General features: G+C 36.9%; 1 protein-coding gene across 3 annotated transcripts; it reads left to right on the top strand.

Moving 5' to 3' along the window:
* The first annotated feature begins 84 nt into the window (after positions 1-84).
* On the top strand, positions 85-23,835 carry AFMID (arylformamidase). 3 transcript variants are annotated; one of them, XM_007482939.3, is made up of 11 exons: positions 85-269; positions 1,762-1,852; positions 12,441-12,545; positions 12,898-12,946; positions 13,532-13,617; positions 13,703-13,775; positions 14,020-14,117; positions 19,914-19,992; positions 20,362-20,500; positions 23,173-23,277; positions 23,572-23,835. In XM_007482939.3, exons 1-11 carry the CDS (start codon positions 213-215, stop codon positions 23,596-23,598), a joined length of 909 nt encoding a protein of 302 aa, XP_007483001.1. In that variant the 5' UTR covers positions 85-212; the 3' UTR covers positions 23,599-23,835. The 3 variants fall into 3 exon arrangements, 2 of the variants coding, with proteins under 2 accessions (XP_007483001.1, XP_007483000.1); XM_007482938.3 differs by having other exon boundaries at positions 102-269; positions 12,438-12,545; XR_001628148.2 differs by lacking the exon at positions 20,362-20,500 and having other exon boundaries at positions 95-269; positions 12,438-12,545.
* The last annotated feature ends 576 nt before the right edge of the window (positions 23,836-24,411 follow it).

Here is a 24,411-nt window from a genome sequence, read left to right as displayed (position 1 = left end):
GTCTTAAGCTCCGCCTTTTTCCGCTCCCCGGGTCTCTTTCATCTCGCTCCCTCTCCACCCCTTCCGCTACTGGGGACGTCCTTCTGAAAGCCATCTACTCTACTTCCCGTCGCTCCTTCTGGCTACCCGAGTCCCCGCCTTTCTTTTGGAGATGTTGAAATCCTGGAGCTGTGGAAATCTAGGCAGATTCCAGCCTGAAGGGCAGTCAAGGTATGACTGGCTTGCGGCTTAGCCCCAGAGACAGGCCTTGGAAGGCTCTGGCCAAGGAGGTAAAAGTGGGTGCTTATTGTGTAGGGATGCCTGGAGTGGGGAGTCTTGAGGAGGGGAGAAAGAATCCTGGGGAGTCTTGAGACTTGATGACTCGGGGAAGCTACAAAAAGATTTGAGATTTCCCCTCGTTTTCTGTTCTTTCTTTGCCACCATCCTAATTAAGGTTATTTGTTATCTCTCTTGGATTCACATGAAGGCGTAAATAGCATTTAACAAAATTTGTAGATGGCCACGAGCTGGGAGGGAAAGTTCTCTTATGGTGACAGATTCAGTATGCAAAAAAGACCTGGACGGGCTAAAAGGCTGGGCCAAATTAATAGAATTTAACTTGGGGATGGCCGAGAAGTTCCACATTTAGCTTCTAGATGTTAACCTTGCAATGCAGAATGTAGGAAGGATGCCTAGATAATAGTTTGTGTGTGGATATGAAGCCTGGGTTGGAGAAATCATTTTGTAAAAAAAGACTGCAGGCTTAATCCAAGTCAACTTGGTGACATAGAAGTTCATTTCCCTTCCCTCTCCTTACCTCCCAAAAAGCTGCAGCAAACTTAGGCTTCATTATAGGAACCAGAATGTCCAGAATGAGAGAAGTGATTGGCCTACTCTTGTTAGACAAAATCTGAACTATTACATTGAGTTCTGTATACCACATTTTAGGAGCTAGTATAAGAAACTGAAATTTCCAGAGAAGGACTACCAGGTTGGTTAAGGGCCTTAAGACTGTACCATATGAAAATCAGTTTGAAGCAAACTGGCAGCTAGATGGCTCTGAATAGAGAGACCAGAGGTCCCAGGGACAAATCTGGCCTCAGACACTTCCTAGCTGTGTGACTTGGGGCAAGTCACTTAATCCCAATTGCCTATCATTTGGACTGAAGGTTAGGGTTTAAAAACAGAGAGAGAGAGACACCGTTGGAGAGGAGTGATTATTGTCTTCAAAAATATGGAGGGCTATCATGTGGAAGGAAAAAGTAGAAGGCCCCATAAAGAAAAGCTAGTAATAGTGAGGACCAAAACATACAATTCTGTTTGATAAGAGGAAAAACTTCCTCACAATTTTAAAATTATTTTGGAATGCGCTGCCTCAGAAGTTTGAGAATTGTCACCTCAATTACTGCCATTGTGTGAGAATTTAAGTGAAATACCAAATGTAAAATGTCCAGAGTGCTATGTAAATGTGCACTATAAGTGTTTAATTATTACGTTATTACTATTTTAATAGGATTTTTAAAATACTATTTAAATAAGATTAATAGGTAGAAAGAATTTGTAAAGAGATATTTCCTAATGATTAGAGTTATTCGAAAGGGACATATTTTGCCCTGAGAAGTGGTCCATTCTTTCTACTTTAAGATCTTTTAGCAAAAGCTGGTTGATCATTTTGAATGTGTTGAGGGAAATAGATGGAAGAGTCCCTTCAGGTATAGGTTGGGTTAGTTGGCTTTTAAGATGCCTTCCAATTGAGAAATTGTGAGCCTTTGTGTCTCATAGGACCTGGAGAAGCAATATTCCCCCAGCAGATGGTCCCACCGATTGAATGCTGAGGAGGTGATAAAAGCACATGTTCAAGTGGGAACAGAGGGTAAGAACAGAAATCTATTCTCAATTATTGACCTTCTGTAGGTCAAAATATACTTGGAAAAAGGCAGTTAGGTAATTCAATAGAGAAAGAGACAGAAAAATGTAGAAGAGACTAGAGGACCCTGTTTTTCAAATTTCACAAATGTGCTAACACCTATATTAACATATAAGAGGGCAATAACAATCTCACCTAAAAGCCCTTACAGTATTGATTCTAAGACAGAAAGTAAGGATTTGTTGCTTTTTTAAAAAAATAAGCAGTGTTTTTATTGTTCTAATTTAGATAGCTTAGAAGTTGAGACTACTTTCGGTGTCTATTGAAATGAGGGAAGTTTTTTTTAATTGTTATTTTCCATCTTTGAAATGTTACATACCCAAACTGTGTATTGGTTCTAAAGGCAGAAGAGCAGTAAGGGCTAGGAATTGGAGGTTAAATGACTTACTCAGGGTCACACAGCTAGGACGTGTCTCAGGCCAGATTTGAACCCTGTCTATAGGCCTGGCTTTCAATCCACTGAGCCACCCAGCTGTCCCTGAGGCAGGTATTTCTAAATTAACTATATATATACTACAGAGAACATTTCCCAGGGTGTTATGTTGAACTAACAAGATGCTTATGGTTCACTACAGGGACAAAGAGATGGATCAGGATTACAGCAATCCTCTTGATGTACTCATCATTTAGCAAATTAGCAAACTCAGATCTTCTGTGTCAGAGTATTTAAAATGCATGTTACATTATTCCCCCCCCCCCTCCAAAAAAAATCCTATTGCTTTTAAAGGCAACTGCAAAAGTTGCTGCTAGGAATCTGCTTTCCTGTCTCCCAAGTTTTAACAAGTTCCCCCAAAACTGCCATTTGTATATTCCCTGTTTATATGGGGGAAGAGCAAATGCAAAATCTATTAACCTTTGCACCTTACCAAAGGTTTGTGATTCCCAGTGTTTGGTTTTCTGAAGACTCTGGTTGAATGCAATGCTCCATTGAGTGTTTTTGCTATTGTTAATAATTAAATTGAATCGAGATGTGTGTGTACTGAATTAGTGATTTTATGGTACTAAGAACTGCCTCATGCAGATTTACCGCTGTCTGTAATTTAGTCTTAGAGTTGCCTAGGACACTAAGAAGTTAAGAGACTTGCCACTATCACTCAGCCAGTAAAAAGCAGCTATGGCTTAGTGTTTAAAAGCCCTAGGTCCTGGAATCAAGAAGACTAAAGTTCAAATCCAGCCTCAGAGACTTTCTAGCTGTGTGACCCTAGGCAGGTCACTTAACATCTCATTACCTGACAGAAGGACCCACTAGAGAAGGAAATGGCAAACCACTCCACCATCCTTGCCAAGAAAACCCCATGGATAGCTATGGTTCAGGGCGTCATGATAAGTCACACATGACTGAATAACAACACTCGGCTAAGTATGTGTCAAAGCGGTACTTGAAACCAGTTCTTCTGAACTTCATGTTTGGCTTCACTCTAAGTTTTTTATTTTGTTAATTTTTCTAGACTTAGATGAAACTCATATGGAGATATTCTGAGATGTTAAAAAACTGGATTGATAATTTTTTTTTCATCCTGCCAAAAGATTTCTCCATTCCTCCCCAAAGAACAATGTTCCTACTTTTCTCCACTCTAGAAGTAACTTCTTTTCAAAAGTCAGAATAGAACAGTTTCTTAAACTTGAGTTTTGGCTCATGTAAACAGGTAGTTAGTAAAATATTAGCTCCGGTTAATTTTCCCAGTGGTCATGGATCTGAGTCATGTTTTATGATTTCTCTTTATTCCGTGTAGTACTGAATACATGGTAAGTATAAGCAAATGTTTGCTTGGTTATATGGGCAGGAGGGAGTGTGTTTTTAAATCCTTTTCTAAAGTGATAATTTCAGAATATTTCAGAAAAGTATAATTTTGGTAAAAGACAAATAGTCTAGGATTTTATTTGGAGGGAAGGAAGGAGGACTGTTTATTGCTACTGGAAACCAGGCAGAAGTTGCTTTGTGTGTTGATTAGGGCACCTGCTTCTCTCCTTCATGTTCCTAACAGAGGGTGGAGATCAGTCAAAACGTACACAGCAAAATGAATTAGGGGCAAACTCCCATTCCCCTAGATCAGTGATGGTGAACCTTTTCAAGACTGAGGGCCTTGCCCCACCCCCACCAAGTGACAGGCATGCCCTCCCCCTCCCCATTACCCTACACAGAGAAGGGAGAAGGTGCTCCCATTGGGCTTCTGGGCAGAGGGGCAGATGATGTGAAAAAATGTCATCAGGCATAGTGGAGAAGGGAAGGGGAGCAGGTCTGCCCATTTCCTTTTGCCTTTCTAGTAATGTGTTCAACCCAGTTCTGGTTTCCCAAATTAGGAGGCACACTGGATAATGTAAAAGCAAGAGGAACTGCTTTATTACAAGCTTGATCTTGGGTCCCACAGGCTCCTAGGCAGATGGAACCCTGAACGAGCTTGGGTCCCACTGCCTCCAAGGCAGATGAGGCCCTGAATGAAGGGGAGAAAAAGCATTATATAGGGTAGGTTTGAGTTGCAGAAGAGGATATCTTATCAGAACAGTTGGGTAGAATTAGGTCTTTGTGGTCAAATGTCCGCTCATGGTGCCTAGTTCTATTTATCTCCTCAGAAGAGTTGGGAGGCCCAAGGTGGGGTTAGGTCATGGATCAAAAAGTCCTGGGAGTTGAGTCCTTCTCAGTCCCTAGCACATTCCAGGTCAGGGGCTCTAGGGGTAAGGGGGTCAGGGAAAAAATACGTTCCAGGGCTGGTCCTTCAATGAATACTGGGATAGGGTGGGGTGGGGCAGCACACATGCCCTCAGAGAGTGCTCTGCATGTCATCTTCGGAATGTGTGCCATGGATTCACCATCACAGCCCTAGAGGAATTAAAGTTTTCTGAGAACAGGAGCCATTTTTAAAAATCTGTATCCCTAACAAACTGCCATACACACAATATATATTTAACAATGATTTGATAGATTCTAAGAGTTGAGGGAGACACCAAGGCCTTTGCCCTTGAATTTAAAATCTAGTGTGGGGGGCAGCTGGGTAGCTCAGTGGATTGAGAGTCAGGCCTAGAGACCGGAGGTCCCAGGTTCAAATCTGACCTCAGGCACTTCCCAGCTGTGTGACCCTGGGCAAGTCACTTGACCCCCATTGCCTAGCCCTTACCACTCTTCTGCCTTGGAGCCAATATACAATATTGATCACAAGACAGAAGGTAAGGGTTTAAAAAAAAATCTAGTATGGAAAATTAGACCTATAAAAATAAATGATACTAAATAATAGAAAATTATATTTTAAAAATTTGAATTTTAGGCAAGTTCAGAGGAATAGGTTATGCCATACTTAGAGACTATATACATACATAGCTCACATTTAGATGGCATCTCATATAAGTCTCTTATATAAACAGAATTGTACAGAGTATTGATTATCTGAGGTAAATCTGTTATATCAGCAGATCACTATTAAGTGCAAGAATGGGAAAGCAAACCAGACAAAGTTTTACACAGAAGAGAGCATTTAAGTTAAGATTGCTTTTGTCTTTTTCTTTGTGTGCCTGGCACAGTCATTCATTAAATGCTTATTAAGCGAAAGCTAGGTCTAGAAGAACAGTTAGGATTTGTACAGGTAGAAATGAAGTAGGGGACAAGCATTTCAGGTATTCAGGTACAAGAAATTTATGAGCAAAACCACTGAGAAATGAATAAACCATTTCATAAGATCATAGTTTTTAATTTGGCAGGGACCTCAGATGATTCAGACTACCTCCTTCATTTTACAGATGAGGAAACTGAGGCCCAATGTTATCAAATGACTTGGCCAAAATTATATGGATAGTGTAAGGGTAATTTTTAGGGTTGTGACTTAATCTAAATTAATTTGGTTGCCAGAGAAAATCTCAAATAAAAATACCCAAGTCAGTTTGGAAATTTATGGTAATTTTAATTAATATAGAGGGAAGGAATTAAGGAGAAGAGAGAGAGGGTATAGGATTTTTCTCCTGCCTGGCCTTTGCCAGGGGGAGTTCAAAGACCTCCGCCACAAGGTCTTTGAAGAAGATTGAAGACCATTCATATCTCCTGGGTTCCCAGGTTTCCCTTATACATCAAATCATCATATATCATCATAATCAGCTTACTTTTCCACCCTCTTTCTGAGTAAATTCCTTCTATCTTCTCTACTACTAAGAGTAATTTTTGAAAATTGCAGAGATCCTCTTTCCATGTAGACATATAATCCAAAGTGTGAACTAAGTCCTTATCTCAAGCTTGGAATTCCTAGGATGGGGCTCCAGACTTCTCCACAGGTTTGAAATTTCAAGGGTATGGGTTGGCTTGTACCACCATTTGCTCAGGCAGGATCTCAGAATCTGGATATTGACTTAGGCATAGGTTCCTGAACCTAGGTCAGCAGATGTGGGATGGGGAGTATGACTTGCTCTTCCCTCCTTGCTATAGCTTCTTGCTTGGCTCTGCTCTCCTCTTACACCCCCACCCTCACTTCCGTGCCCCAGATGTTCTTTGCCTACCTTTTGGGTTTTTCTTTTCTTGAAAGTTATTTCACTCTCTCTCCTTGTTGGTTCTTTCACTTCTGTATTTGTTTTGTGGTGATATTTTAATATTGGTTGGTGTTATGTTTCTACCAAAATTTCCCTTTTCATCCATTGAAATAATCATATTATTAACAACAAAAATCATATGATTATTTCAATGGATGAAAAGGGAAATTTTGGTAGAAACATAACACCTATTCCTATTGTAAAAAACATATAGATGCTAAACTCATGGAATAAATGGAGCTTTAAAAAAAGTAATCTTTCTAAAGAGCAAGTATTATTTGTAATAAGGATAAGCTAGAAGCCTTTCCAGCATGATAAGGAATAAAGCAAGGATGTCCATTATTACTATAACTAATCAATACTGTACTAGAAATGCTAGTGGTAACAGTAAGAAAAAAGACATTGAAGGAATAAACATAGGCAATGAAGAAACAAAAACCATTGCAGATGAAATGATGATTTAGAGAACCCTAGAGAGAGACAACTAAAAATTAATCAACACAATTTACAGTTTCAGCAAAGTTGCAGAATATAAAATGAACTCACACAAATCATCAACATTGCTATATATAATCAACAAAACCAAACAGAAAGAGATAAAAAGAAATCCTTATTAAAGTAATTACATACTGTATAAAATACTTGGGAGACTACCTGCCCACAGTAAATATATAAATAGAATTGTAAAACACTTCATATAAATACAGATCTAAATAATTAGGGAAATATTAAATCTTACGAGTATGGTCAACATAATACTAATGACAATTATTAACAAAAAAGTACTTTATAGGGCTAGAAAAAACATTTGACATAGATCTGACAGATAATTTCTTCCTTTCACTAATTTGCTTATGATATCACCCTTCACATCTAAGTCATATCTATTTTGAGCATATCTTGGTTTGTAGAGTGAAATATTGGTCTCCACTCAGTTTCTCTTAGGTTATTTTCCATTTTTCAAATAGTTCTTGTTGAATAGAACAAATTCATTGGGAGGACAAAAGGTCAATAATACCAAGAATTATGCAAATAAATGCCCATTTCCTTTGACCCAAAGATTCCATTACTAGCATAAGTATATAAGAAACAAATCTCCATATATTTCAAAATATTTATAGCAACACTTTTTGTGATAACAAAGAGTTGGTAGCAAAATAGATATCCGTTGATTAGGAAATGACTAAAATTCTGACATGAATATAATGAGATACTACTACTGTGGTGAAAGAAATAATGAATGTAGTAAATACAGAAAAGTATAGAAAAATCTACATGAACTGACACAGAGTGAAAACAGCCAAGAAAATCATATTGATAATTATAAGAATATAAATGGAAAGAAAAATCACAGACACATATAAATAAAAAATGAGAATAGTAGAATTACAAAGCTTGAGTATGACTTGAAAGAATAAATATGAAGTAACCTGTAACTCACCCCTTGATGAAAATGGGAGGTGCACAGGTATAGCACACTGCATGTGTTTTCAGACTTTTTCAGTGTATTGATCAGTTCTACAGCTTTCCCCCCACTTTTTTCTGTTTTTTTTTTAAAGCAAACATCTTTATATGGGATGACTCTGGGAAGAAATGGAAAAAGAAACTAAGGGGGCATCTGGGTAGACCATTGGATTGAGAACCAGATCCAGAGTCAAATCTGGCCTCAAACGCTTCCTAGTTCTGTGACCTTGAGCAAGTTATTTAACTCCCATTGCCTAGCTCTTACCATTCTTCTGCCTTAAAACCAATACACACTATTGATTCTTACTGTAAGGGATTTTTTAAAAAGAATTTCAGAGAGAGAGAGATCTTTGGACAATGGAATTGTGGTCTGGTCAGGAGAATGCCACTTGGAACATTCTAATACCTAAGTCCTAGGGTGTGAGAGAATATCAAAACCAAACTGTGGGGCAGAAAGTGGTTCCAAGAAGCCCTTTAACTAGTTCAGGATATGGGAACAAGTGACAGGAGTTGAACATAGGCAAAGAAATTTTTAAAAATTATTGCTTTTGGGAAAGGTTTTGGTTTCCTTAGAGAACCTTATAAAGTCAACTGAAAAACAAATCTAAACAATTTTAGCCAAGTTTCAAGATATAAAATATCATTAGCTTTTCTTATGATAATGCCCCCAAAATCCAAAAGAATATAGAAAGAGAAATTCCATTTAAAATAACTATAGATAGCATAAAATACTTGGGAGTCTATCTGTCAATATATACACAGGAACCATATGAACACAATTATAAAAACATTTTACAAAAAGACAGACCAAGATAATTGGGAAAATATTAATTGCTTTTGTGGGCCAAGCCAATATAACAGAAAATACTACCTAAATTGATCTACTTATTCAGTGTCACACCAATCAAACTACCAAAGAATTACTTTATAGAACTAGAAAAATGGAAGTCATCTGGAGGAACAAAAGCTTTAGAGTATCAAAGGAATTAATGGAGGAGTGAGAAGGAAGGGAGCCTATCCAGCATTGCCATATCTCAAACTACAAAACTATAATCATCAAAATAATTTGGTACTGAGAAATAGGTACACACTATACAGAATCAAATGAGCACAATAGCCTGGTGTTTGGGAACTTACCTAACTCTTTTAATGACCCCAAACTTCTCCCTGAAAGGTCCATTATTTTAGTTCTGGTGACATATAGATATAGGTCATAGATCACTATAGTGTTTGAATAATTAAAGTGTAGAATCACTCCGAAGTCTTTGTGGATAAGTATGTGGTGCATGTGGGAAGGCTGGAACACAAAACAAATAAAATATTCAAAAGAATTAGTGATACAGATTCCATTGGAGAGATATATGACCAGAAAGAAAAGATGAGCTGTAAATAGAAATAGATACCTGACAAACAACCATCTACTCCACTAATAGAAACATAATGTCAGGAGAATATGAAGAAATCTCTGTCTCTTATATGAATTTATGGGAGAACGTGCATAAGAGTTGTATTGGATGAGGAGGCACAATTGGGTTGCAATCTACAACACTGGATCCATTCTTCATCTTAAAAACATTTGATATCTTTTTTGCATCATAGTCATTTCAAAATATACTTCTTCCACTCCCAGTATCTAGTTCTAGTAAGCCTTCCCTTGTAACAAGAAAATAAACAAAACCAACTGACTCAAGAACTGCATCTGAAACTGCTTATAATAATGATAATCCCCTACTTCTCTATTGAAAGGAAGAGGATTTGTTTCTTTATCATGTCTCCAGGATCAAGATTGCTCATTAAAATTATATAATGAACTTTATGTCCATTCTCCCCTCCCCTCCCTGAAGCATCCTTTGCCTTCCAAAATATATTCCAAACCTTACCTTCCTTCTTGGAGTCAATATACTCCAAGGCAGAAGAGTGGTAAGAGCTAGACAATGGGGGTTAAGTGACTTGCCTAGAGTCACACAGCTAGGAAGTGTCTGAGGCCAGATTTGAACCTAGGACCTCCCGTCCCTAGGCCTGGCTCTCAATCAGCTACCCAGCTGCCCCCCCTCCCAAATCCTTTTAACCCAAAAACTGCTAAATCTTATATGATCCTGAATGCGGCTCTACAATATTTAAATTGTTTCCTTCTGGCTACTTGAAGTCTTTTCTTTTGACCAGGGAACTCTAGAATTTATAATATTCTTGAGAGTTTTCACTTTGGTTCCCCCATTACAATAGAAGTTCCTTGAAACTCCCTTATTTGCATCCCTAATACTTAGCATAGTGCTGTCCCATAGCAAACACATAATAAATACCTTTTCTTCCCTTCATTACTAAATCATTTTATAAGAAACAGTTATTAATCCACAAGCAGAAGATAAACTGTGGGAGTAAAAACACCAATGAAAAGCAACTGCTTGACTACAGGGGTGGAGGGGATATGACTGAGGAGAGACTCTGAATGAACACTCTAATGCAAATACCAACAACATGGAAATGGGTTTGAATCAAGGACACATGTGATACCCAGTGGAATTGCGCGTGGGCTATGGGAGAGGTGGTGGGAGGGTGAGGAGGGAAGAAAAGAAAATTATCTTTGTTTTCAATGAATAATGTTTGGAAATGACAAAATAAATAAATAAAAAAAAAGAAACAGTTATTAAACTAAAGTGCAGGTTTAATACACATTGCTGAACTATCTCTCTACTGGGTTATTGGCTTCTCCCACATAATCTATTTTTTTCTTTTCTTTTTTAAACCCTTACACCTTCCATCTTAGAATTGATACTGTGTCTTGGTTCCAAGGCAAAAGAACGGTGAGGGCTAGGCAATGGGTCTTAAGTGACTTGCCCAAGGTTACACAGCTAGGAAGTGTCTGAGGCCAGATTTGGACCTAGGATTTCCCATCTCTAGGCCTGGCTCTCAATCCAATGAGCCACTCAGTTGCCCCTTCTCCCACATAATCTAAAGTTTGAGCCCTGGAATATTAGCACCAGATTGAGCAATCAATCAATCAACAAATATGTGTTTTTCATCCACAATGTCCCAGATACTCGCTAGATTCTGATGTTACAAACACAAAGAATGAAAAAGCACCTCTTCACAAAGAACTTGATGGGTGATACAACAAATACACATTAAAATATATATAGCCTGACTTGTAGAATGCAACAGGAAGAGTAAAGTCAATGAGACTAGAATGGTAGGTTGGGGCCAAAGCTAAACAGAGGGATTCATAATTGATGTAGGGACTTAATATTGCCTCTGGGACCTTATATTGATATTTCTATTGCTATGCCTAGAATGTATTCCCTCATCTCTGTCTCTTGTAATAATTAAAATTAAATTATGAGGCTGCTAGTAGCTTTATAACTTTATTACATCAAAGTAGTAATAATAAAGAGAAGAAAAGGTAGGAAAGAGGTAGAGAGGTATTTAGCTTACTACTCTATTGACTGCCATGCTGAATTGAATCTCATCACCAACAAGAGTTCTTCAGCCTCCGCTCCAGCTGGCTTCTGAGTCTCCCCTTATAAGCAGTTTTCTCCACCTACTAGCTCTCACTCATCACATCTCAAGAATAGTTTTTTAATTTCTCTGGGCTGCCCAGGAGGGGGCAGTGCCTATGAAATCAGTTTCCTGGCTTGTTGGTTCCTGGGTTCTTTTAATTTCTTTTCTCTAAGGACTATCTATACCTGAATCTACTCAGTGGTTTTTGACCTCCAGGTCATTGAGAGATGACATTAACAAAGTGACATAATGGAGAGAGAAATTCTCTTCCAACACTCTTGCAATCCCTAGTTTCCTTTTTTAAAAAATCCTTACCCTTCTGTCTTAGAATGGATAATAAGTTTCACTTCCAAGACAGAAGAGTGATAGGCAGTTGGGGTTAAGTGACTTGCCCAGTGTCACACAGCTGTCTTCTATATAAAGTCTTTCCCTCTTACCTTCCCCAAGCTTCCTTTCTCCCCAAATCACTATATCTCTTTCATATACCTGTATACTATATATATACACATACATATATATATACATACATTTAGCCTCTCCAGGCTAGACTCCACAAACATAGAAAGAGACCCTTTAAGTTTTTTCTCTGTAACCCCATGCCTAACATAGTTGACACTAAATAAATGTTAATTCATCTCCCATAGTTACCATGTAGTTAGTATTCAAAGAATATCTGTGAAATTAAAAAGTTGTTTCTCAAATGATAAAAAGTATCACTGAGCCCCTGAATTTCATTATGAATGTATAGCCATTTTATTTGACCCTGGACAAAACTAGTTCCACCAAATCCTAATTGTTCAGGCCAAGAGGCTATCAAGTTGACATACAAAATTACTAAACTTAGAGAAACACCTACCCCTTTATAGTATCCCCCCAAAACTGACTTAGAGGACAGAATTGAAAAGGGAGAAGAGGGTGAAAATTACTCTCTAAAAGTAAGATCAGAATCTTTGCCTGAGCAAGAAATGAGTGCAGGCCTCATATGGAGTATCTGACCTGCAATATATTGGCACAGAAGGAGTTGAAATTAACTGGTTAACAAGAAATTTTTCTTGTATTTCTGGAGTAGCCACCAAGAAAGCCCAGGCAAGGGAGGAGAATCTGCTTGGTGTTGCTTATGGAGACGGTGATGGTGAGAAACTCGACATATATTTCCCTACCAAGACCTCTGCAGGTAAATTGAGGGGCTGATATAGGTAGAAGTTGCTAGGATACATATTTAATCTAGGTATAAGGAAAAATCTTTATCATAATTAGATCAAAAATTCAATGGCCTTCAAGTGGAGAATGATGACCACTTGTGGAGGGATGTTATACAGGGAATGCCTACCTAAGTACTGTTTGAACTAGGCGATTGCAGAGGTTATTTCCACTTCTAAAATTTTGTGATTCAAAGCTATGGGCTATATTAAATCTCTAGGCTTTCACTAACTTGCTAAAAAAATGAGGCAGTTGTACTAACTAATGATGCTCATTCGTGTATCTTGAATCACATATATGTATGTGTGTGTCTGTATTTCTTACAGAGTTGCCTTTTTTCCTGTTTATTCATGGAGGATATTGGCAAGAAGGGAGGTGAGCCAGAGAAGATATAAATCCATATAGAAGTTGGTACAGTGCATAGAGTACTTGACCTGGAGTCAGAAAGACCTGTGTCCAAATGCAGCCTTAGACATTTGCTAGCTGCATGGCTTTGATCAAGTCACTTAACCTGTCTCAAGTTTACTTATCTGTAAAATGGTGATAATAGCATTTACTTCCCACCAAGGTGGTTGTGAGGATCAAGTGAGATAATATTTGTAAAGTGCTTTGCAAACATTTAAGTACTATGTAAATGTTATTATTGTCATTATCAAGAAATTGAAGGGAAGGAGGACTATCCTTCTCTCCCTAGGTTATAGCAGTCTTCCTGACTTAGAGCGAAAGCTAAATAGAGAAGATATTTGTGAGGACACTCTAAATTCAAAGGACTAAGATGGAAGCTATCTTTCACTCTTTTTCTGAGCCCTGAGAGAAACAATATGCTAGAGAGAAGAGGCATGTTCTTGCTTCAGGTAAAACCAGAACAAACATGGCAGAGGCACCAAATAAGTAGTACTACTTGCCTGGGCAACTTGCTTCCAGGTAAACAGGCAATGTTGGGTTTTTTTCCTTTCCTAGTAAAGACTATTCAGCCTTTATGGTTCCCCCATTGACTGCAGCAGGAGTAGCAGTGGCTGTAATTGCTTATGACCTTGCCCCAAAAGGTAAGTAAGAGAATTGAAGGGAAAACATTTGAGAGTTAGAATGTCCTAGTCCAAAGCTTAAGCATCATTTATTATGTCTGTACAGGTAATATCGATCTGATGCTGAGCCAGGTGAGGAAAAGTATCCTATTCATCCAGAAACAGTATACATTCAACAGGTAAGTGACTGCCAGAGACTTACATTTTGCTGGGTAGCTTCAGGGAGAATGTCTGAGCAATAGTCAGAGAAGAAAAGACTTACTTGTTCTCATAGGAATGTTAAATCAAAAAATTTTACAGTTAGGTGTTTTTAGAAAACCATTTGTTTGTTGGATTAAGTGTAATTTGTAATGTTGTTGTAATGTTAGATTAAACAAAGATTGCTAAGGCCCCCCCAGCTCTTTCTGTTCTAATTCACTACAGGGGAATTTATCTATGTGGACATTCAGCTGGAGCTCACTTGGCCTCCATGGTGCTCTTGACAGATTGGGTTGAACATGAAGTAATTCCAAACATTAAAGGTATCTGTGAATTTTTCACCTTGTGAGCATTAAAAAAAAAACCAATAATTTTTTGTTTTATATTTTTGCACATGTAAAATGTATATACTATTGCTTGCTGTCTCAAAGAGGGAGGAGGGGAGAAAGGGAGGGAGGAAGAGAATTTGGTTCAACATTTTAAAAATACTGAAGATTAAAAATTGTTTTTAGATGTAATTGAGGAAAAATGTTATTTTTTAAAAGTACAATTGTGCCAAAAATAATATAACAAGGACAAATTAAATAAGTAAGAAAACAATGCAAAAGCCATAAAATCTAAACCCAATAGCAAATTCAAAGAACATGAATTTAGGATCATTTTACATGTGAAGAAACTGAGGCAAACGGATTAAGTGACTTATCCTAAGTCACTTAGTCACACAGTAAATGTCTGAAGCCAGATTTGAACCTGGGTTTTCCTGAACCCAGACCCAGTACTTTATCCACAGCATCACCTAACTACCCTTTCTGTTGACAAATGGGTAAATATGCTTTGCCAGTTGTTCTTAGAAGTAGTGATTGACTACTCCATCTATCAGAGCTCTGAAGCCTTTTAGTGGTTTCCTTTAAAGGCTTAGGGACAGTCATGCACATTTTTTTCATGATTCTGCTTCCTTTGAACTGCATCACGACATAGATGCTTTCCCAGAGTTCTCTGAGTTCTTCATATTTGTCTTTTTATGGCATAGTAATATTCCTTTATTTTCATATATCATAACTTTTCAATTATTCTTCTAATGCTACAAAAAGCACTACTATTAATTTTTTTGTATATGCAACTTTCCCTTCTGTCCTTGACTTTCTTAGAATATTTATCCTAAAGGATGTGGAAAAATTGGGACATTCATGTACTATTGGTGGCATAATGAACTGGTCCAACCAAATAAGAACAATTAGGAACTATGTTCAAAGGGCTAGAAGAATACCACTAATTTATATATACAAAAGTACTTACAGCAGCCAAAAGAATTGCAGATGGCCGGGATGCCCCATCAATTGGATAGAACAAGTGATTCTTGTTTTTGATGGAATAAAAATGATGAGCAGGATGGTTTAAGGAAAACCTGGAAAGAGCTATATGAACTGATACAGTGTGAAGTGACCAGAACCAGGAGAATATTGTACATAATAATAGCAATACTGTACAATGATGAACTGTGAATGTCTTAGTTTTTCTGATTAATACAGTGGTCTAAGACAGTTCCAGAAGACTAATGATGAAAAATGCTACCCACTTCCAGAGAAATAACCAATAAACACAGTGAAAATTGAAGCATAATTTTTTCACTTTATTTTTCTTGCTTTTTTTAACATAGCTAATATAGAAATATTTTTACATGATTTTGCATGTATAATTAATATCATAAATTGCTTCCTTTCTCAATGGGTGAGAAATAGAGGGAAAAGGAAAACCTTTAGAACTCCAAATTTGAAAAAATAAATGTTTTTAAAAAGAATATATCCCCAATCTCCAACTATAAAGAGAAATTTAGTGACTTTTGTGTTCATTTGTTTTTTAAGTATAAGGCCATTTTGTAGCTCTAACTACAAGGCACTGGTATTTTTGTCCTTTATAAGTAAAAGCCCAAAGTTGTTTTTGTTTGCATTTCTCTTATTATTAATGACATAGAGCAGTCATTACACTTTTTCTCTTGAAAATTACCTGTTCGGACTCTAATGCAAATAATAACAACATGGCAATGGGTTCGAATCAAGAACACATGTGATACCCAATGGAATCACGTGTCGGGTACGGGGGGGGGGGGGGGGGAAGAAAATGATCTTTGTCTTTAATGAATAATGCATGGAAATGATCGAATAAAATATTATTAAAAAAAAATTACCTGTTCAGGGAGCAGCTGGGTGGCCCAGTGGACAGAGAGCCAGGCTCCAACACTTCCTAGCTATGTGACCCTGGGCAAGTCACTTAATCCCCACTGCCTAGCCCTTACCGCTCTTCTGCCTTAGCACCAATACCCAGTATTGATTCTAAAACAGAAGGTAAGGGTTAAAAAAATTACCTTTTGTTATTTTTTTGATAACATCTACTTGAGGAGCAATTTATGTTTTCATTTATGTGTTTCAATTCCCCATCTATTATCATATCAGACTTTTATCAGAGAGATTTGCTGTGCCAGGTTTTTTTCTTTTTTTCTCAATTAAATCCTTCCCTTATTCTAGCTGCTTTGATGTCATTCATACAAAAGCTTTTTATTTTTATATACTTCTGTTTTCTCTTCCACAGCACATTGATAAATGGAGGATACATAGAAATAGAAAGAGAATGATAGTTTCCACATTAAGAAAAAGAACTATGGGGGTAGAAACACAAAAGTAAAACATGACTTATCACTTGTATATATGGGTATATGATTTGGGGTTTGGGCTTTAAAAGATTGCTCTATAGCAAAAATGAATAACATAGAAATAGGTATCAAGTGATAACATTTGTACAGCCCAGTAGAAATGCTCTGGGAGGGAGGAGGGAAGAAGAAAGGAAAAGAAAATGAATCACATGGAAATATATTTCAAAAAATAAATTTAAATTTATAATTTAAATTAAAAAAAGATAGTGATAGTTTCCAGTGGACCCTAAGAAGTCAAGGCTGTTTTTGTATCATATCCATGCCCCAGTCAGTTCTGAAATCTGTTTGTATAATGACTGGCACTGGAAATCTGCCACATGGTTTGGAACTTCTGTTTTAACCAAGAGATACAGCATCTTGTGAGAATAGTGAAGCAGAGGATATTGGAGCTTAAAATGGCTTTCTAAGAAACAGGTGACATATGAAAGACAATTGGTTCACTCTCATCTTACTCAGGTGGCATATGCCCCCACAGTGTCTTTTTTCTTGGGGTCAAGTACTGGGTATATTACCATATTTGGTGGGTTATACAGGCCCAGGGAAGCTTTAATGACTCTTAGCTTGGGTCTTCTTGAAGGACACTTCACCCTCCAGTGCTGAGCATACCTTAAGAACGATTATGACATATGGCCTAATAAATGATCACTTTTGTTTATTTCACTTTTCCCAGGTTAATGTAAATTAATGTGCATGTTGGAATGCTAACGAGGAAAGAGGGATAAAAAGTGCTTATAGAAGGGGGCAGTTGGGTAGCTCAGTGAATTGAGAGCCAGGCCTAGAGACAGGAGGTCCTAGGTTCAAATCTGGTCTCAGATACTTCCCAGCTGTGTGACCCTAGGCAAGTCACTTAACCCCCTTTGCTTAGCCCTTACCACTCTTCTGCCTTGGAACCAATACACAGATTCCAAGATAGAAGGTAAGGGTTTTAAGAGAAAAAAAAGTGCTGATAGAGAGAGCAGGTCCAGATAAGCAGTAATAACACAAATACAAAGTATAAGAAATAAACATTTACAATTGTAGTGACATGTTTAATATGCTATCTATAAAATACTATACAATTAGCCATTGGTTTTTAGATTAATATGAATAGAAGCAAGTGCCAAATTAATTTAGTTATAGCATGATCAGTGAATTATCCACTAAAATTCTTAGTAAATGTCTTCAAAGCTTCTTATTCTTTTCTTCCCAGCCTGTCAGCACTGCATCTAATTTATATATTATTACACATTCCAAAGCTGACATCAGTGGGTCAAATGAAAAACATCAAAATAAAAATATTCAAATTGTCCAGTTTGCATTTAGTTTTAGAATCAGAATCTTAATATGCTTTTTTTTTTAACTCTTACCTTCTGTCTTAGTATAAATTCTAAGACACAAGTATAGAAAAAGCTAGACAATCTGGATTAAGTGACTTCCCCAGGGTCATACACCTAGGAAGTATCTGAGACCAAATTTCAAACCAGGGCCTCCCAGGCCTGGCACTCTATCCACTGTGCTATCTGGAACCTTACTACTATGATTTCTTAAAAGATTTTCTAAGGTCTCTTTTCCAACATGATATTCCAGCCTTCTTTTCCAGATCCATGTCAGAGTGCCATCATCTGTGAAATTCAGAAATGCAGCTTAGAAATCATTGGAAGACTCCATTTATCTGGTGTGGTCTCATAAGAGGTGCATTACCTCTTTTTTTTTTTTTTGCAGCCATTTAGAAGGAGTCTAACCAACATCCCTTCATGTGTCTCTCCCACTTTTAATTCTCTTGCCTCTCTTAAATTTTTTTAATTGTGAACTTAACAGACTCCCCAAAAGAACATTTCCATATACAAAGTCAAATACAAAAATAAGACTGCATTGAAAACATGAATTTCTTTTTCCATAATGTTTGTTTTAAAACAAATATGACAAATGCAGTGCATTACCTTTTGACTTAGAGCTTCTATTATATGAATACAATAAACAAAAGACTTAAAGACTTAGGTCTAGATAAAATAATAGAAAAATAGTCCTTTAGGTAAGTCAAACAGAAAATTAACTAGGCAACAACAATTGACAACAGTGTTGGACTAAGTCAAAGCACTTCATGCTCATTATTATCACAGTCCTCACACACAATCTTATCAGATTGACACTACAAGCTATAGAAGAGAAAACCAAGGTCAAATGACCTGCCAGAGGGCACATGTTAATAAGTTCTGGAGGTGGCCTTGAACCCAAGTTTCCCCTCATTAGAAGGTAGTACATTACAGTAAAGAGGGTGGTGATTCCGATGGGATTAAACAATATATCAGGAATTTGTAGAAGTAGTTAAGATGGCACAGGGGATAGGGATCCAGTTCTGGAATCAGGAAGACCTGGGTTCAAATCTGTCTTCAGACCCTTCCTAGCTTTGTGGCCCAGGGCAAATCACTTAAGTCCATTTGCTTAGCCCTTGTCTTTCTGTCTTAGAGTTGTTAGGAAGACATAAAGTAAAAGTTAAAAAAAAAAAGAATCTGTGATACCATTGGTCTGGAAACTCCCTTCACTGATGCAGATTTCAATATTCTTAACTGCACAGTAAGTCTCTGGGGAAGTTAAGAGAGGTTGTCACATAGCTAGTAATTGTCACAAGCAGGATTTGCTCTCACGTTTTCCTTTTTCCAAATGCTACCTTTCTTATATTGCAATAATAAATAATTAATAACCATTGAAAGGTTATCTATTCTAAATATTTACTCTACCTTTCCCTGATGTGCTAGGAAGAACATTGATTTTGAAATCAGGGGAGATCTGGGTTCATGAATATTAACTGACCATGAACAAGTAATTTAACCTTTCTATTATTTTGTTTATGTTTCTTGTAAAGGTACCTTTTGTCATCTCTAAGACTGTTGGGACTGTTGAGGGTAATACCAAATTGTCAAATTATGTTCCTTTAGGTATGCAAAAAAAATAACATTATCCCTATTTTATAGCTGAAGAAACAAACTCAGATTATGAATATGCCCAGGTCATGTTTCAGAATGTTTGGTAGCAATGGCCAACTACAGAACTGGTTTAAGATTGTATAGGAGGCTTCAGGTAGGGTTTGTGATGGAAAGCTCAACAAGGTCAATCAGTGACTACTGGGAAGATGTGAGCAAGACTTTAGCAGAGACTTCTGGGTAATGAACAAGACTTCTAGCTCTCTGAGGATTCTGATTAGTCTTTTCTGCAAATAGTGTTACTCAATCCAGGTAGCTCATGGAAAACAAACCTATTAGTGTCAGGAGGATCTCCATATTTCCTCTTTTGGTCACAGGGCCCACCTCTGATCAAAGAAGTGTGATTTGTTGAAACAATTTTGTTAATTTTGTTGAAAAAACAAGCAGTTCAGGACCACCAAACAACACTTAGAGAACAAATTACGTACTGATGTTTGTTTTTCAATTCATAGGTTCTTTCTTGGTGAGTGGGATCTACGACTTGGAGCCCATTGTGTATACCTATATCAATGACATTCTTCAAATGACCATGTGAGTTAGTCATCTCCCCTGATCCTACCTGTATGGCTTTTACTCCCCTCCTGAGACACACATATGGAAGGTTTCAAGTGCTCTTCAAAAAAAAAAAAGGAATAAAATCTCTTACCTTCTGTCTTAGAATCAATAACAAGTATTGGTTCCAAGGCAAAAGAACACTAAGGGATAGGCAGTTGGTTAAGTGACTTGCCAATAGTCACACAGCTAGGAAGTATCTCTGTACCACTGAGCCATCTAGCTGTCCCCAAATGTACTTTCACATTTACTGTCCCAGCCTTTCCTGTCTTCTAACTGCTGAGAGATAAAATTAAGACTTCCTTTGTTTCCCTTCCTTGTCCTTGTCTTCTTTCACTACACTTCCAGGGAAGATGCCCAGAGGAATAGTCCCATGTTTTGCCAAAAGGAGGTCCAGAGTCAAATGACTTCAACTTGTGAATTAATAATAGCTGTGGGCCAACATGATTCTCCTGAGTTCCTTCAACAGTCCTTGGATTATTTTCAGGTGGTCTTAACTTCTCTGTTTTGTATCTCTCTTTCCTCCTCATAGGGATATTTCAGAGGTAAAGTCCTGTGGCTCCTAATTTGGATTCTAATTCCTAATTGTTTTCTTTTTCTTTAATTTTTAAAAATATTATTTATTTCATTAAATATTTCCCAATTACATGTAAAAATATTTAACAATAACTTTTTAAAATTTGAGTACCAGTTTTCTCCCTTCCTTCTGTCCCTTTCCCAACTCTACAAAAAGGCAAGCAATTTTATATCAATTATATGTGTGATAAATACAAAACATTTTCATATTATCCATGTTGTAAAAGAAAATACACAAGAAAAATAAAGTAAAAAAGTATTCTTAAATTTGCACTCAGAATTAATTCCTCATTTCTCTCTAGAAGTAGATAACATTTTCTACCAAAAGTCCTTTAGATTTGTCTTGATAAGAGTAGCTAAACCTTTCACACTTGATCATCCTCATGGTATGCTATTATTGTGTTCAGCAGTCCTGGTTCTCCTCACTACAGTTTGTTATCAGTTCATATAGCTCTAAGTTTTTCTGAAACTCTCTCTTTAGTTATGTCTTACAGCATAATCAAATTCCATTACACTCATTTATCACAACTTGTTCAACCATTATCCAATTGATGAGCACCTCAATTTCCATTTCTTCCCCCCACACAAAAAGAGTATTATAAACAATTTTGTGTAAATAGGTTCTTTTCCCTTTTTTTTTTTAATCTCCTAGGGATACAAAGTGATATTGCAGGGTCAAAGTGGTCAGTTTTATAGCTGTTTTGGTGTAGTTCCAAATTGTTCTCCAGAATGATTGGACCAGTCCATAATTCTACCAGCAGTGCATTAATGTCTTAGTTATTCCACATCCTCTCCCCAGTCATTTACCTTTTCTATAACATTAGCCAATCTGATATCATTAGCCAATAGATATGAGGTCATACCTCAGAACTGTTTTAGTTTGCATTTTTCTAGTCAATAATAATTTAGACAATTTTTTAATGTGTCTATAGATAACATTGATTTCTTCTGAAAACTGCCATTTGATATCCTTTGACCATTTATCAATTGGAGAATGCCTTTTTTTTAAGACCTAATTTTTATTTTAGTATCAGGTTTTTATTTAAACTCTTCTTACCTACTGTCTTAGATTGATATTAAGTATTTGGTTCTGAAGCAGAAGAATGGTACAGGCGAGGTAATTAGAATTAAGTGACTTGTCCAGGGTCACAAGCTATGTTGACTCAGTTCTCTATATACTTGATGCCATAAAAATTTTTCCCATAGTTTCTTACTTTCCTTCAAATCTTGGTTGCAATGGTTTTATTTGTGCAAAAAAAAATTTTTTTTATTTAATGTAATAAAAATTATCCATTTTATTTTCCTTGATCCTCTGTCTCTTGTTTGGTCATAAATTCTTCCTGTATTCATAGATTCAACATGTAAAATTTTCCACACTTCCCTAATTTGCTTATATCATCCTATGTCTAAGTCACATTTACTCATTTTGATCTTACCTTGGTATACTATGTGAGATGTTAGTCTATACCTAGTTTCTGGTAAACCATTTTTCAGTTTTCCCAGCAATTTTTGTGAGTTCTTGTCCCAGTTTACATCTTTAGGTTTATCAAATACTAGGTTGCTATAGTCATTTACTTCTGTTTATTGTATGCCTGAGTTATTACGTTGATCCACCATTTCTTAGCCAGTACTAGATTGTTTTCATAATTATTGCTTATAGTTTGAAATCTTGTACCACTAGGCCACTTTCAAATTTTTTTCATTGATTCCTTTGATATTAAACCCTTAGAATCAATAATGTGTATTGGTGCTAAGGCAGAAGAGTGGTAAGGGCTAGGCAATGGGGGTTAAGTGACTTGCTCAGAGTCACACAGCTAGGAAGGGTCTGAGGTCATATTTGAACCCAGGACCTCCCATCTCTAGGCCTAGCTCTCAGTCCACTGAGCCACCTAACTGTTCCCTCTAGTGTTTTTAATAGGAATGACTATTGTATTTTGCCAAAAGCTTTTTCTACATCTATTAAGATTTTTGTTGGTGGTGGTTTCTTTTGCTAATGTTTTCTGTTTTTTTCTAAGTTTTATGGTGATTTTCCTAATATTGTACCAGCTTTGCATTCCTGGTATAAATCTCACTTGGGCATAGTGTAGGGCCTTTGGTTGGTTTGTTGTTTTTTAAAAAAAAACCTTACCTTCTGTCTTAGAATCCATATTGTATATTGGTTCCAAAGCAGAAGAGTGGTAAAGGCTAGGCAATGGGAGTTAAATGACTTTTGTGATATTTCTTTTCTAGTATTTTATTTAAAATGTTTCCATCTGTATTCATTAGAGAATTTGGTCTAGTTTTCTTTCTTTGTTTTTGTTCTTTCTGGCATAGATATCAGCACTGTATTGATAAAAGTAATTTGGTAAAATACCTTCCTTGGCTACTTTTCCATATAGTTTGTATTGTATTAGAATTAACTGTTTGTTTGATATATGTTTGGTATAAACAATTGTTAGAATTCACTTGTGAATCCATCAGGTCCTAGGAATTTTTAAATTTTTATTTATTTATTTAGAATATTTTTCTAATTTCCTTGCCAGCCTCTTCCAACATTCCTAATACCTTAACATCTATCCTGTCAACTTTTTTCCTTTTCTCCAGGCCCTGCGTTTACATGGGTGGAGAGTCTCATTTCTAGAAATCTCCAATGTGGATCACTTTGACATCATTGAGAAAATGATTCAGAATGAATATATACTGACTCAGGTAGGATAATACTGTTATTACTATTGTTGTCATTATATTATTATTGGTGTTGTTGTTTTATTTTGCTATCATCCACTCCTAGGAAGGTATCAGCCATTTAGTAGGTGCTTAATTAATTTTATCGATTTGTCTCAATCCTTCCTCATTTCTCTACCAAAGCTATTCTAAATCTTCCCATCCCACTCTACCACCTTGCTTAAGAGATCTTCCCTTCTCACCCCTCAATTTTTCTTGCTCAGTTTATATATCAGCCTCTCCAGCTCCAAGGTCACTGTTTCTTTTTTCCTGCTGCAGGTTATTTTGAAGACAATTCTCCAGTAATGAGAGAGCCAGAGCTTTACCATGTCTTCTGTAGCTTGGAGAAGAACAAGGAGCCCTCCTCCAAAACTTCTGTGTAAAACCAGAAAGCTGCTTCCTTTATTTTTCCATCCTGGAAAGGTTTGGGTCTTAGACCTTTCACAAAAGCTGGACAGAGCTTTGCTTTTTTACCTTCCCATTACAGAGAGAGTATTCCTATGTGCTTGTTGCCATGACCACTCATAAAATCTTTTAGCTTCATGTCGTCTGTTCATTCATTTAACCAAAACCCTAAATTAGATGAGAGGAGAAAGAGAAAGCTTAGATGTTGTCTGTGCTCCCACGAGCAAAAGTCTAGTAGAAGGAAAAGACAAAATAAGGAACAAAAAACAAAATATAGTGTAATTATTTCTACCCATGACACAAAGTACTATGTGTCATTTGAAAGGTAAAGATGAACCAAGAAAGAGGACAATCACAGAAGGCTCCCTTCAGGGCATACTGTTGATATTAGAATTTCAAAGCTGTGTAGGAATTCAGCAAGCTAAGTGGGCTTGGAAGAACATTTCCAGGAATAAGGTACCCAAGACACCTTTGGTGAATAGAGATTGGTACAATCTGGCTGGATAATAAAATCTTCAAATTTGGAAGAAAGTAATATGAACATAGCATAGTTTTAGAACTAGAAGGGACCTTGGACATAGTCTTATTTTACAGATAATGAAACAGCTTGCTGAAGAACACACAGTTAGTGACAGAGCCAGAATTAGATTTGGCTAAAAAAGTAGAATGGTGCTAGATTATATATAGTTTTGAATTTCTGGCAAAGAAATCTGA

The sequence above is a fragment of the Monodelphis domestica genome, chromosome 2 (genome assembly GCF_027887165.1).
Source record: "Monodelphis domestica isolate mMonDom1 chromosome 2, mMonDom1.pri, whole genome shotgun sequence".
NCBI classification, from domain to species: domain Eukaryota; kingdom Metazoa; phylum Chordata; class Mammalia; order Didelphimorphia; family Didelphidae; genus Monodelphis; species Monodelphis domestica.
The sequence above is the reverse complement of the archived record's forward strand: the minus strand, read 5'-3'. Positions and strand labels throughout refer to the sequence as shown.